Here is a 15,277-nt window from a genome sequence, read left to right as displayed (position 1 = left end):
TGCCCTCAGCAACCTTTTGAGCTGCGGGCATATCTTCTTTTGTGATTTTCAAGTGGCTTTGGAACAGTCTGGGCTTCTGGAGCCAGCTGCTTCATCTGGGGTTTGACCTGGTATTTTCACGATAGTACTCGAGTGACTTGGCCAGAGGAGCTGGTTTTCAGCCTTTTCTTTTGCCTACAAACTGGGTGCTGTGGGGTAAGGACATGTCTACCTGCTTTGCTGATACCATTCAGTCCTCTCAGTCCTAGTTCAGTTCAGTTCTGCCAATAGTTGTAGAGCACACAGCATATTCTCAACCCATGGCAAGGTTGCTAGGACACCCAGATTCACAAAATGAGTTTTTGCCTCTTAAAGGGCTCACAGTCCTGGGTATGATCACTAGATTAGAACTGTCTTGGGTGAGCAGGCAGATTTGAGAGGGATCCTCACTCTAGCATCCTTCTTTGTATAGCCCCTTCCGACCTCCATTTCCTCATCTGTTAAATGGGCACAAGAATGCCTAGCTGAGATTGTCAGTGAGACTGCTCATGAGTTGCTGGCCTGGCCCATGACTGGGTTCTTGGTCCTTGGAGGGAGCATCTATCTCTTGGGGCCCTGTGCATGAGCTGCCAGGCACAGGCTATGTGAATTGAAGCCTGTGAAGCATTTTGCTGATGGTGACCCCTCCCTCTCTTTCCCATCTCTTTCTAGCCTGTGACCTCATGACCCAGGGAATTTTGGCTTTGGTCACATCTACCGGCTGTGCGTCTGCCAACGCCCTGCAGTCCCTCACAGATGCCATGCACATCCCACACCTCTTTGTCCAGCGCAACCCTGGGGGGTCACCACGCACCGCCTGCCACTTAAACCCCAGCCCGGACGGCGAGGCCTACACACTGGCTTCGAGACCGCCCGTCCGCCTCAACGACGTCATGCTCAGGCTGGTGACAGAGCTGCGCTGGCAGAAGTTCGTCATGTTCTACGACAGCGAGTATGGTGAGTGGGGGGTGGGTGGGTGGCTGCTCTGGGGCTAGGGTGCAGGGACAACTGGGTGCTGGGAGACCTGCGATGTTTGGCTTTACCTGCAGTGGCCCAGCGCCGGGGAACTGACTGGGTTGCGAATGGGTGGTTGGTGGTCTGGACTGAGTGGTCCTCGGGGTGGTTGGGCCCAACCTTGAGCTTCATGAGTATGGTAAGACCTGCAAAAAACAGATCTGAAGATAGGCACTGAAGTTGCTTAGCAACAGTACCTTATCGTGACAATTGAAGTTTGAATCGTCTTAGAGTTTTCAATAAAATATTAATAAACCGTTGGCAAGGATCTGAAGAGCTGCATGCCAACAGCAGTGGAGGCTGCCAGCCTGGGTCCTCCTGGAGGCCTCCCCTCTAAAAATCACCTCTCATGTTGGATGGTTGCACGGGCTTCTTGGTTCCTTGCCTCCATCCACCATGATCTGCCCCGAGTTTCTGGGTCTCAGTCTAGGGCAGAGTTCAGAGGGAGGGATGCCCGGAGTGTCATGTGGCCAGCCTGGGCTGTTGTGGCTGGGGATACTGCATGGATAGACAGGGCTTCTTTGAAGACCTCTCATATGAAAAAAAAGTATAATGTACTTGTTAGGAAACCACAAAAATGGGCTTTGGAGAAATAACTTCATGTTTACTTATGATTGCTCTGTATAAAAAGATCAGTCTGAGTTCTGAAATAAAATGGTTTTCACGTTTTTCATTTAAAAATATTTTATTTGGGGATTATTGAGATTCACATGCATTTATGAGAAATAATGCAGAGAGATCCCATGTGCTCTTCAACCAAATTCCTCAGGGGTCACTCCTTGCACAACTATAGTACAATATCACAACCAGGATCTGGTACTCCATGGGCCTTGTTCACGGTTCACCAGTTTACATGCTTTCCTGGGTACAGATTTATGTCTGTGTGGTTTTGTCACATGTGCAGATTTGTGTGACCACCAGTAGGGGTACAGAGGTGTTCTGTCATAGGAGTCCTTGGGTTACCCCCTTATAGCCATAGCCACCTCATTATGTGTTAAGGGAGGAGAGGTACTGGTGAGGGTCAGGAGCCCCATAGGCCAGAGCCAGGATGGAATGGGTGGACTCTGGAAGTCCCATTTTGTCTCCTGGTGATATAATTCCTTTGCCAAGAATGTAACTAAGAAAAGAAGTCAGCATATGTTTGCATTTGCTAAATACTCTGCTTCCCTAAGACTGGGATGCTGTCCTCAGCTCTTGAACAAATATGCTGTTTGGAACCTTCCAGGAAGAATTGAAAGAGCAAACAGTTTTTGTGCTGAAATAATGATGAGATACTGATGGGGACAAGGGTGGCCTGAGGCTCTAGGGACTTGATTGGACTCTCCAGGAGCTGGTCTCTCCTTCCCACCCCTGCTTAGTCCCTGGTTCTTGAGGAGGAGTTGGATACCATGTAACAGTCCCAGGTGCCACAGAGCATCTCTCAGGATCCAAGCCTTCCCATGAGAATCCTCTGGGTTATTTCCCCTACTCTGAAGTTCAGTCTGCACAGAGGCTGGGCCCTCAGGGAGGTATGGACACCACCAGGGCTGGGGCACGCGCTGGCATCCCCTGGATTCAGACCCTTCCCAGCCTGTCTCTCTCAGGTGCTGTTGTTTCCCTTCTGCTCTGGCCTGCAGACACCCTAGGGCTTGGGGAACCTCAGCCATAGTAGCTCTCCAGTCTGCTCACCATCCAAACTCCTGTGATCCTTATAGATTGAATGACACTGGTGGCACTTGCCCAACCCCTGTATTTTCTTCCTGCTACATCCCTCATCCCTACTCAGCTCAAGAAGCAGGTCCTCAAAGAAAGACATCCTGATCCCACTTGTCGTACAGAGCTGGTGTCTTGCCCACACACTCTTCTGCCCTCAGCTTGCCCTTAGCTAATCCTCACACTCACCAGGGCTAGTCCTCAGTGGACCCTGGACTCCCTTACCAGGTGGTCAGCTCCAGGAGAGTGGGACATGTGCTTTTCACCGCTGTGTCACTGCTGCTCAGCATGGTCCCTGGCACAGAGAATCCTCCCAAGAAATAGTCTCAAATGAACAAACTCATGGGTGCAGACGGAGTTGTCAAATAATTTTTGCATAAGACAGAGGAGAGATGGGAGACAGATAAGGATGCTGGGTAGTCTGACCTTTGAATCAGGGTGGGGCCAGGCAGCTAGAAAGCAGCTGTTTCATTCTTTAGACACACTGAGCTGCCTGTCTCTTCTCCTTACCCACCCAGAAACCCCCAGCAACCCCAAAGATATGCCCCTCTTTTCTGACGTGGATGCTTTTGCCACCTTTGGTGGGATTAAAGTTATTTTTCAACTAGACTGCCCTTAATCATTGATTCTGCAAAGATGCAGGGTGACCAGTATCTTTCACTTGGTGGATCACTTGTAGGGCCTTGGCTTGAGGTGTCCTTGAGGCTGTATGTGGGTTCAGCAATAGAAAGTGCTGTGGTGGCTCTGTGAGGCTTCCATGGTGCAAGGGAGGGACTGGCAGTGACCTGCCATGTTTGCTGAGTCTAATCCGGACAGCAGAGGCGAATGGGACAGACACCTCAGACCTACCACACATAGCCTGTCAGAGCAGAGGGCCCCTCAGCGCTGTCCAGGGTGCTGACCCATTTGACTTTAGGCTCTCTGGAGTCCAGAGCTTTTGGATTCTGGGCTGGACCGCCTGCCTTTGCCTGCCCAGGTCATTGGCCTCTTGACTTGAAAATCTTTGGGACTAAGTTTCTGTCCCAAAACATTCTCTGTCAAAATTTAACTTCCTGACACTCTCTGTTGTCCTGGCTCTTCCCCTTATGCACAGCCAAGCTTCTGTCTTGCTTTCCAGTGTGCCTGTGTTAGGTGAGCCAGAGTGGCAGACATGCATGTGCTGTTTGACACAGCAACCCAACCCTCAGCTACCCCCTCAGCATGGCGGCAGTGAACTGTCCATGTGCTGTGGGTGGATTCTCATTGCTGCTATGGCCAAGACAAATGGTGCCCCCAGAACTCCCAGGGCCCCTCCTCCACCCCACTCACTGCAGTACTAGCTGCAGATGAGCCCAATTAAAAAGCAAATTGAGTGTAAAGGCAGTTTTATTCCTTCCAAAGTCAAACAGAAGTGGTTTGGGGATATAGTGACTTGTCTTGATGCTGATCCATAAGTATCTTTACATATATTATTTTATTTAAGCCACCCAATACCCTCTGAGGTAGGATTATTGGAACATTTTACAAATGAGGAAAATGGAGCTCAGAGAGATTTTTTTGACTCTAAGACCCATGCTCTTAGCCAAGGCACCATCCGATTTCTAGAATTTGGGGCTTGCTAGACTCCAGCTTTCTTTCTCCTATTCCCAGTCAGACAGAATTTATGTCAGTAAGGAGGGAGGGCTGGTTTAGAATGGTCTCAGTATGCTGTAGCCTGCTGTGGTCAGTCACTTTAGTGACCATTATACATAGGGCCCCTCCTTTGTGGGGTGAGACCTGATTCTTCCTCATTTACCTGTCAGGCTCCCTTTAAACTCAAATGTTTTTCATGGCTGGAACCTGAGGACTCGGTATTTGAATTAAGAGTCAGAGATCAGAGCAGGAAAAGCCATGGACCCTGAGGTACAATTTGGCAGAAGCATGGCTGAGGTTTGGATGTTGAATATTCCTCAGGGATCCATGTGTTAAAGGCTTGGTCTGCAGTTTTGAGAGGTGTAATGGACCTTTAAGAGGCGGGGCCTGGTGGGCGGTCCCTAAGGACTGGAGGTGTGCCCTCTCAGTCTCTTTACTTCCTGACTTGTGATATGAGTGGTTTGCTCCACCATGCACTCCCACTATCATATGGCTCCTTCGCTTGAGGCTCAATGCAATGAGGCTGCCAGATCTTCATCCTGAACCTCCAGAACTGTGAGCCAGAATAAGACTTTGTTTTTATAAATTAACTGCCTCAGGTGCTTCATTATAGTGACAGAAAGCTGACTAATGCAGGGTGAGAGAGAAGTTTGTGTGTATATGGTTTACAAAATACGAGATGTGCCATTTGGTAAAATTCCATGGAATATACTTGTGTGCTTGTTGTGACAGCAAAAGGAAAAATAAAAGAGAAACTGACATTTGGGATAGAAAATCTGTAACATTAAAATATCAAAAGTTTGGATGAAAGAGAACAGAGAACTTTCTGCCTTGCCACTTCAAATGCTGGGATATTTGTGTAGTATTGTGTGTGTGTGTGTGTGTGTGTGTGTGTGTGTGTATTGGGGGTGGGTGCTAGTAGCTGTAACCACAATTTCTCTCTAGTGAATACATTTGGATGAGGGTTGTAGTTGTGATGGGATCTTAGATATCACTGACTCATTCATTCAGCAAATAGTAATTACTGAGTCCCTACCATGTACCATGTATTTTGCCAAGTACTCGTTTTAGATGAAGAAACAGAGGGGTGGAGTAACTTGGCTAGAGCTGCACAGGGCTGGGATTGGAAGTCAGGGTTCGTGGATTCTTTTCTTTATAGCATTTCTAGAGTATAGTAGACCCATTTTGACCTCTGGTCAGCTTCCATGCTTGGGATGGGTTGAGAGCTGGGATTTTGCAAAAACACAAAATCTCAGGACTCCACATGAGTGGTCATTATCTAGTCTTAAAATTATCTTGAATAGAATATACATAGTTGTAATGCATATGTCCAATTATAAGATAATTTGCCCAGAACCCATAATCAGTTTAAAAAATGTAAAGGAGCCCTTATGTATTTTACTCTGATCATTTCCTCCCCTACAAGGGGACTTTACCACAATTTTAATTCTGTCTGGCTTTACTTGATAATTATGGATCCTAAAATACATATTGTTTAATTGGTCTGCTTGTGAATCTTGTATTTGTGGAATAAATGTAACATACTTCTGTATGTTTCTATGATTGCTTTTGTCACTCAACATTAGGTTTCTGAAATTCATCCACTTGATGTGGATATATTAATAATTTTTATCTTTGCACATTATACCGAATTTACTTATCTATCTTATTGTTACTGGGCGATTGAGTTGTTTCCAGATTTTTGTTATCATAGATAATGCCGATAAGGACTTTCTCTTTTGGTGTTGGTGTGCAAGAGTTTTCGAGAGTCTATTTGGAGGAGCAGAACTGCTGGACCCTATGGGCCAATGCAAGTTTTGCTTTATTTGCTTGTATCAAAATGTTTCTTAAAGCATTCCTGTCTATTTATGCCACCTTCTGCCATAAATGACAATCGTCTAAGTGCTGGACCTCACCAACACTTTGTATTGTCTGTACATTTAAGTTTCTAGTGCAAAATGTTCTTCTACTCTGATTTAATTTACATTTTTTCTGATGATAAATGAGATTGAACATCTTTATATGCCTTTGTGGGATATTTTTGTTTTCTCCTCTATGAAGTGCCTGTTTGTAGTGGTTCATTTTTACATCGAGCCTCTTCTTTTGTAAGCTATGTGTGACGAGTATCCTCTTTCAGTTAGTTCCTTGTCTCAATGAACAGAAGTTCTTTATTGTATTGTTGTCAAATGTGTTCATCTTTTTATAGTTAGCTCTCTTGCTTGTCTTATTTAAGAAGTCTTTCCCTGCCCAGATGTCATATTGACAGTTTCCTTTTGAAACCTTGCTCTCTGCATAGAGAGCCGATATTGTCTACCTGGCTGGACATCTACAGCTAGGACCCAGTTCAAGCCATGCCTTGCCCCTGATGTGAGCCCACCTCTCTTTGCATCTGTGACCCAACATCCTTCCCACCTGAGTCTTATTCTGCTCTGACATGACCTTGGGGCTAGTCATGTTCTTGGTGGTGATGAAGAAGGAAAAGGCTCATTCAGCACAGCCTGTGACAGGGAGGTTAGGGAGAACTCCCTGGAGGAGGTGACATTTAAGCAGGTACATAAAGCACAAGTAGGAGTTAGGCAGGCAAAGAGCAATGAGGAGAGGAAGTATATTCCAGGCAGAGGGAAGAATAAGCTGAAGACCTGGGAACAGCGAGAAGAGGAAAGATCACATGATTGGATTATGGGTGGTGGCCAGGGATAAGGCTGGAGGGACAGATTGGGGCAGGCCATAGAGGTCTCAGTGAGGAGCTCAGAATCCCTGGGACTCTCTGGGAGCCATACTTGCTTCCTCAGCTGGTACCCTGAGGTCCTTTTTCTCATACTCAGTCCAGGGATCTATGGGCAGACAAAAGAGATGGTGTGGCCTTCATTGCCAGAAGGCTGTAGACCTTCTACTGCCTCCAGCCTAAACTCATTGGCTGAAAATAAAAGGGAAGAAACCAGTACATGAACAGGAACTATGATCTCATTGAGGACAAACTGAGTCTTGCCAGAGGCAGGACTGACCTTCCCAGATGACCCAGGTCTCCAGCTGGTGACCACCAGCTCCTGCTCCCTCACCCTGTGCTGGGTGCCATGAAGAAGCTTTATCCGCACTAGCTCTGTGAGTTGGGTTTGTGTTGTCACTGCTTTACAGACGAGGAAACTGAGGCTCAGAGATGTGAAGGGAGTTGCTCTAGGATATGGCTGGTGAGTGGCAACTGGCCAGGTCTGATTCCGCAAGCCTGGGCATCTCTGCTCACATTTGTCCTATAATTCTCTTTCTTCCAGGGAGTTTTACTTCAGGGAGATTCTAGAGGTGAGATCCAACAACTGTCAGGTGTTTGCTGTGGGAACTAGCAGGGCATTCCATCTGAGAAGGTGCAGTGGCTCAACAGAGCCATATGTACATGGGCAATGAGACCTCAGGGAGGCTGGGTGGGCTACCCAGGGCTGCACTGTGGGCAGCCAGCACCACAGGTGGACTTTTTTAATGTGCAAGAATTTATCGCAGCATTGTTGGTAACAGCTGAATTGCGTAACAACCTAAATATCCATCTTCAGCAAATTGTGATATGCACATTTAATAGAAAAGTGAATATTAGCTGACAATAGCAAAGTGAGAACGTGCTGGGGTGTGTGGCTGTGCAGATGTGAGCCTGTTGGTGTGCATATCTGAGTAGACACACAGTCATTATAAGGAATTCTTGGGACAGGGAAGGGAGATGTACTTTCCCCGCACTATTTCTTTGTTTTGAGTTTTATATGAAGTGCAAAAATAAATAATGGAAATGAAGTATACATGGTTCGCCAACCTGTCCCTCCTATTTAACACCCATGGTGACTCCTCTGGGCTTCAGCCTCCTCTTCTATGGAACCAGGATGTATTTTCTTTCTTCTTCTTTTTTTTTTTTGGCGGTGCTGGGGATTTGAACCCAGGGCCTTGTGCTTGCGAGGCAAGCACTGTACCAACTGAGCTATATCCCCAGCCCCAGGATGGTATTTTCTGAGCCGTAAGGGAAAGCATGTGGCAGAGCACCTGGCACGGACTGAGTGCTCTGTGTGTTCACAATAAACCACGTATGGGGACCAGGAGTGGCAGTGGTCAGCATTCTTCCCTCAGAGCAGTGGGTGTAGGCATGGGGAACCTCAGGAGAACCTTGGTGCAAGATATGTGACTGTTTACCCCGCTAGCTGAGGGTGAACCTTGAGTTTAGCAGTTAGGGACATGGGCTCTGGAGCAGTCGTGTTCAAATGAATCCCGGATCTGCTCCTGTAGCTGTGTGACACTGGGCAAGTCACTTAAATGCCTATCCAACAATCTCCTCATTCCTAAAATGGGGATAAGATAATTATCTCTGTCTAATGTGGTCGGTGTGGAAGGTCAATGACTAATTTATATAAAGGGCTTAGCCTAGTGCCTGGTGCCTGCTAAGTGCTCAGTAAGATCCACTGTTCAGGAACTTTGCCCAGCAGTGGCCCCACTGTTGCCCAAAGGAGGCTTGCTGAATCCTAAGGTGCTGGTGAGTCCCTGGCTTGTTGCGCAGAGTTCCACTGTATCTTGGTTGTGCTCTTGATGCCTGGGGAGGCAGAGCCTGGAGGTAGCTCTTTCACCTGCAGGTGCCATCCAAGCCCCATGGAGAGGCTGAGCTGCAGGGCCTCCCTGAGGTCTCACTGCCCATGTGGCACTCGTGAGCCACCGTACCTTCTCAGCAGGACCACCTGGCTGGTTCCCATAGCAAACACATGACAGCTGTTGGGCCTCACCCCTAGAATCTTCCTGAAGTCAAACTCCTGGAAGAAAGAGAATTTTTAGGACAAATGCTATTTTAATTGGTGCTCCTTGCTGACAACGTGTCCTTTCCAGCCTCTGGCAGAGCAGACCAGAGGGCTCAACTGTGTTGACAAGAGATCTGGTTAATAACACACATCGTATCATTATGGCATTAGTTTAAATTGAAGTAATAAATACTTTTTCCAGATGAAAGGAGCAAGTGAGTTTAATTGCTAGGAAACCTACGGAAGAAGTTCGACAATAACTTTACCCGGACGAGTGTTTTGGGTTTTGTTCTTCAATCTAATTACAAAGCAACTGTACTTTGGGGCGCGTTAATTGTAGTGTTCGCCAGAAGATTAAAGTTCATTAGCGCTGAAGTTCCCTCGCCCCTCTGTGGGTTCCTCCATGTGTCTGGGGACTTGAGGAGGTGCCTGGTGCAGCGTGGATAAAGACAGGGAAGCCAGCACAGCCCGATCATGGGCTGGTCCTGCAGGAGCCTTGGGGGCAAGCAGATGGCCCAATCTCTTGTCTTTTCCTCTTCCCACGACACTCCACAGTGCCTCTTGGAGGACAGATGTGGCTCCCATTGACATCTCCCTTCTCCCCAAATCTCCTCGATTCCACACCTGACAGGGAACAGGGAGAGGTGGTGTTGCTAAATACCAGCCCTTCCATGAAGGGCACCAGTGAGATGTGGCCCCAAACTCTGTTCAAGTCCATGTCTTCCTGCTTACTTCATCCGGGGCAAGGCAAGCCATGTACTCTTCAGGCTTTGGCGTGTCTGATCTGCAAGATGAGTATCAGGGAACCTCTCTCCTAGGTTGCTGGACTTTTGCACAACAGCAGGGCGAGATCTTCAGCTTTATAGGTTTTTCTCGGCCTGTTGCAAAAGGATCTGTTATGGTTTGGATGTGAAGTGTCTCCTCCCACAAAAGCTCAGATTGTGAGACAGTGCAAGGTTTGGAGGAGAGATGATCAGGTTATAGCCTTAATCTAATCAGCAAATTAATCTCTGATGGGATTAACTGAGTGGTAACTGGAGGCAGGTGGGGTGTGGCTGGAGGAAGTGGTTCACTGGGGCATGGTTATGGGGTATATATTTTGTATCTGGAGAGTGGAGTTTCTCTCTTACTCTGCTCTCTGATCATGATGTGAGCTGCTTCCCTCTGCCACACTCTTCCTTGGTCCCCGAGGAATGGAGTCTGCTGTCTATGGATTGAGACCTCTGAAACCATGAGCCCCTAAATAAACTTTTCCTCCTCTACAGTTGTCTGATTGGGTCCTTTAGTCACAGCAGTGAAAAAGCTAACTAAATCAAGTAGGGCAAGAGCTTCCACTTTAAAGGTTTTTCTTGGTCGGTTGCAAAAGGATCCTAGCTGAGGTCACACAGGAGGCATGGGAAGTGGGTATCTCTTGCTTGTTGCTCAGCACTGACTTGGGTGGGAGGCCTATGGGTTTTTGCTTGGCTTGTCTCTTGAATATCTTAAGGAACATCAGTTCCTGTTATGGTTTGGATGTGAGGTGCCCCCACAAAAGCTCATGTGTGAGACAGTAGTGCAAGAAGGTTCAGAGGAGAATGATTGGGTTGTGAGAGTCTTAACCTAATCAGTGGTAGGATGTGACTGAGGAGGTGGGAATTGGGCTGTGACTTGGGGCATATATTTGTATCTGGCGAGTGGACTCTCTGTCTGCTACCTGATCACCACATAAACTGCTTCCCTCTGCTGGACTCTTCTGCCAGGATGTTTAGCCTCTCCTCGAGCCCTGAGGAATGGAACCAGCCTTCTATAGACTCAGACCTCTGAAACCATGACCCCTAAATAAACCTCTACTCTCATATAGTTGTGCTGGTTGGGTCCTTTAGGCACAGCAGAGAAGAAACTGACTAAAACAGTCCCCATGGGAATTTTGGGAGACAGAAAGGCTGGGAGTGGTTTGTTTCCTTGTGCACCCAAAGGTCCACTATGACCCCTGGAGTAATGGCCACTGTTCTTGTTTTGGGCCTCCACTCGCTGCCCTCTCTCACTTCCTTTTCTCCTTTCTACCCATTCATGCCTCTCCAGCCCCTCCTGCTGCTGACCATACCAGGCGCAGACCTGCCTCAGTGCCTTTGTGCTGGGACACTCTTTTCACAGATATCCGCATGCTGCTTCCTCAGCTTTGAGATTCTATTTCTGTTTGGCACCCCTTTCCCTCTTATTTGTTCCCATTGAATTTATTCCTATTTACTCAGTTTTCAATATCTGTCTTTCCCCAACTAAAATGTGAATTCTGTGCAGTTTATTTAAAAATATATTTTGGGTTTTAATTGACACATAGTAATTGTACACATTTATAGGGTTCCATGTGACATTTCAACACATGTATATGATGTGTAATGATCAGATCCGAGTAATTGGCATATCTGTCACTTCAGACATTTTTCATTTCTTTGTGTTGGGAACATCAAAATCCTTTCTACTAGCGATTTTGAAATCTACAGTTAATTGTTGACAATGATAGTTATTGTGCTGTGCTATAGGATATTAGGAGCAATCCCTCCTACCCAACTATACCAGGCACCTTCTGCTTGTTTTGTTGAATGCTGCTGGATTTGCAGCATTTAGAACAGCACCTGACACTTAGTAGATGCTCATTAAATATCTGGTGAGGGAATGAATGAGTTGATACTTTCAGCAGGTTCATCATTCACTTATTCTCTCAGGAAGCATTTTTTTCTTCCAGTGCCAGAGACCAAACCTGGGACCTTATATGTGCTAGGCAAGTGCTCCACCACTGAGCGACACCACAACCCAAGCATTTGTTTGTTTGTTTGTTGGAGGTTTCCAATGACAACTGTAATACCGACATCCCATGGAGTCTGAGGGTGGATGAGGGAAGTTCCCTCCACTTCCGGCAGAGAACCCTGAGTATGTCAGGGCCAGGGCAGGATGGAGGTGTAGACGTGCCCAGCTCTTGAGAAGCTACTCAGGAGGAATGAAGGTGGAGCGCCTGTTTATGTCGCGGTGCCGCGAGGTCTGTCGGTGAGTCCGGCTTCTGTTGGGGCACTTGGCTCCATTTCTACGTGACCTTTTCTCTAATGCGCTCCTGGGCATGCCAGCGGCGCTCCCTGATCCTTCATTTTCTCACTTTGGTGGTGGGGATAATAAAAACGCCCACCTTAGCGGGCTCCTGAGGCTGAAATGAAATGATGGATTGGAGAGCGACGGCGCTCCCTGCAGTCCCTGCTCATTTCTCATGTTTCTGGCTCTTCCTTGGTTCCCGGGGCAGCGCTGGAGATCCAGCCTGCCAGTCAGATTGTCCTGGGAGCCCTGGAGCCTGGAGCCCCAGCGCTGCCCCTGGAGGCAGTGGGCTTTCGGCTGGGAGCGGGGAGGGCTGTGTCAGTGGAGGAAAGCCACGTGTGCAGTGCCCGGCTGCGAGACTGCGACCGTGACTCGGGGGTCGGGAGGCTTTGGGAGGTTCAGCAGCTCAGGGTGAAGCTGGAGGGAGGGAAGGCGTCCGTGTGAAGGGGGCGACAGAGGCTGCATGCAACCTGGCCAGCCTGGTGGTGGGTGGCCTGTGTGCAGGGTGGAGTTCACTCTTCCGACCTGAGGCTTGTCCTCCTGTGCCCGCTCCCTCTGTCTAGTCGGGATGCTCACGAGCAGAAGCCTGTCCTTTGTGTTTGCCTCACAGTCTGTGCGACTGGTTCCCCACTGTGTTTTGGTTCTCCTGCCTGCTGCCCACACTTGCTTCCCTCTGAAGGTTCAGGCCACTGAGGATCAGAGATGGGGGTTACTGCTGGACATGGCCATTTCCACTGTGGCTGGTGTGGTCTCCTCTGCAGGCTCCATGTAGGCATTTCCTCCCTGGAAATTGTCCTCCAACCCACCTGCTGAGGTGGCCACGGGTGCTCACCTGTGGCCAGCCTTGTTGGCCATGGCAGGATTCCCACAGAAGCCTGGGCACCATGTCTTTTAAAAATGTTTTTTATTTGTTCTTTTTATACATGAAAGTAGAGTGTATTTTGACATTTCATACATATGTGGAGTATAACTTCCCGTTCTTATGGTTGTACATGATGTGGAGTTTCACTGGGTGTGTATTCATATATGAACACAGGAAAGTTATGTCTGATTCATTCTACTGTCTTTCCCATTCCCTTCCCGCCTTTCTTCCCTTCATTCCCCTATGTCTAACCCAAAGTACTTCTGTTCTTCCCTCCATTCCCCCTTATTGTGTGTTAGCATAGCCACATTGGAGAGAACATTTGGCCTTTGGTTTTTTGGGATTGGCTTATTTTACTTAGCATGATAGTCTCCAGTTCCATCAATTTGCTGACAAATGCCACAATTCTATTTTTCTTTATGGCTGAGTAATATTCCATTGTGTACATATACCACATTTTCTTTATCCATTCATCTGTTGAAGGGCACCTACGTTGGTTCTATAATTTTGCTGTTATGAATTAAGCTGCTGTGAACATTGATGTGGCTGTGACAATACAGTATGCGATTTTAAGTCCTTTGGGTATATACCTAGGAGTGAGATAACTGGGTCAAATGGTGGTTCCATTCCAAGTTTCCTGAGAGATCTTTATACTGCTTTCCAGAGTGGTTGCCCCACTTTGCAGCCCCACCAGCAATGTATGAGTGTACCTTTTTCCTCACATCCTCACCAACATTTATTTTTACTTGTAGTCTGATAATTGCCATTCTGACGGGAATGAGATGAAATCTCAGTGTGGATTTAATTTGCATTCTCTTATTGCTAGAGATGTTGAACATTTTTTCATATGTTTGTTGACCGATGGTATTTCTTCTTCTGTGAAGTGTCTGTTCAGTTCCTTTGCTGGGTACCCTGTCTTGACTTTGGTATCATCACTTGGATCGCATTGTTTGTTTGCTTACTTGTGTATTTCCTGCACACATCCAGAGAGGATTTGCAGAGGCTTCTAATGATGCTTGAGGAATGATGAGGTTAAGAAAACAGCAGACTTAGGAAGCCAAAACCAAGGCTGCAGTGGCTGTGCTTTCCTGGCTGTCAGAGTGAAAAGCCTGAAGATGTAAGTTTTAGGGACTTCAAACCTTTGGGAAGGAAGAAGCAGAGGGATCGGCTTCTCCCAGACCTGCAGAGAATTCCTCCAGAGGAAACTGATGTTTTCAGCAGAGACTGAGGAACAGAATGGATGGTAGCTCCGGCTCAGCTTTGAAGCCAATGCACCTGACTTTCTCAGGTGAGCATGGTTTGCTGACCGTGGATTGTGACCCTCTCATAGCCTATTCCTTCCCAGGCTGGATGGAGAGTGATGGAGTGGTTGGATTTGCCTCTGTGTGAACTTCCTTTGGCCTGGCCTTGAAAGAGGTCATGAATCTGTGCTTGGCAAGGGTTGCAAGTTTTGGCATTCCTCATTGCTCACTGAGTGAGGCTTGATGGGTCCATTCATTCTGTCCAGTTCTCCTGGACATGCACCTGCTGGGGGCTGTGTAGGGTTCTGGGGAACTGGAGGGGAGCCAGCAGGAGTGACCTGTGCCTCCTTGACCTGACAGTGACTCCTGTAAGCCAGGTGAGGGCTGTGATGGAGGCCACGCAGGGCCCGCCATGGAGCTGCTGCAGCACCTGGGAAGGCTCCGTGAGCACTGGGAATGGCGTCCTGATGGAGTGAGGAGGGCTGAGCCCAGGGGAGGGCAATGGAGGGAGTCACAGAAAACTTGGAGGCATCATGGGAAAATGGATAGATTTTTAAAAATTTTTTTCTTTGAAATATTTTTAATTATTTTTATTATATTTTTTTATACTGTATTTTTATTATACTGTACACACCCACTTGCTTCTACTCCGTTCTCTTTACCTGCTGTACAATACAACATTCCGCAGAGTGAACACCTGTGGGCTTTCTTTATCCACTTTCAATTCAGTGATGTCTGGTGTCTTCCTGTCACACAGAGCTATAGCACGCACCCTAGAATAGACGTCTTCGCAAGCATTTCTCAGTACATGTATGGGATGCATTGCTAGAAAGCAGAGTTTCTGGGTCACGGGGGACTCTGTTTTCAAATTAGGAAACTGAAAGATGGTGGTGAGGCTGCAGTTGCCAAAATTAGACAGGATGAGGAAAACAGGCTCTGTTCTGGTCCCTGTTTTTCTTGACGACTTGAAGGAAGATAACTTCTTGGGTGCCATATTGCTGAGAAGAAGTGTGATTAGGCAG

General features: G+C 47.5%; 1 protein-coding gene across 1 annotated transcript in view; it reads left to right on the top strand.

Moving 5' to 3' along the window:
* Grid1 (glutamate ionotropic receptor delta type subunit 1) overlaps positions 1 to 15,277 on the top strand; it is a 745,266-nt gene that overhangs the window by 151,410 nt on the left and 578,579 nt on the right. Inside the window, exon 3 of the mRNA XM_047551889.1 lies at positions 691 to 975. Coding sequence (XP_047407845.1) covers positions 691 to 975 — 285 coding nt within the window. The remainder of the gene's footprint in view (positions 1 to 690; positions 976 to 15,277) is intronic.

This window comes from Sciurus carolinensis, chromosome 5 (genome assembly GCF_902686445.1).
Source record: "Sciurus carolinensis chromosome 5, mSciCar1.2, whole genome shotgun sequence".
NCBI classification, from domain to species: Eukaryota; Metazoa; Chordata; class Mammalia; order Rodentia; family Sciuridae; genus Sciurus; species Sciurus carolinensis.
The sequence above is the reverse complement of the archived record's forward strand: the minus strand, read 5'-3'. Positions and strand labels throughout refer to the sequence as shown.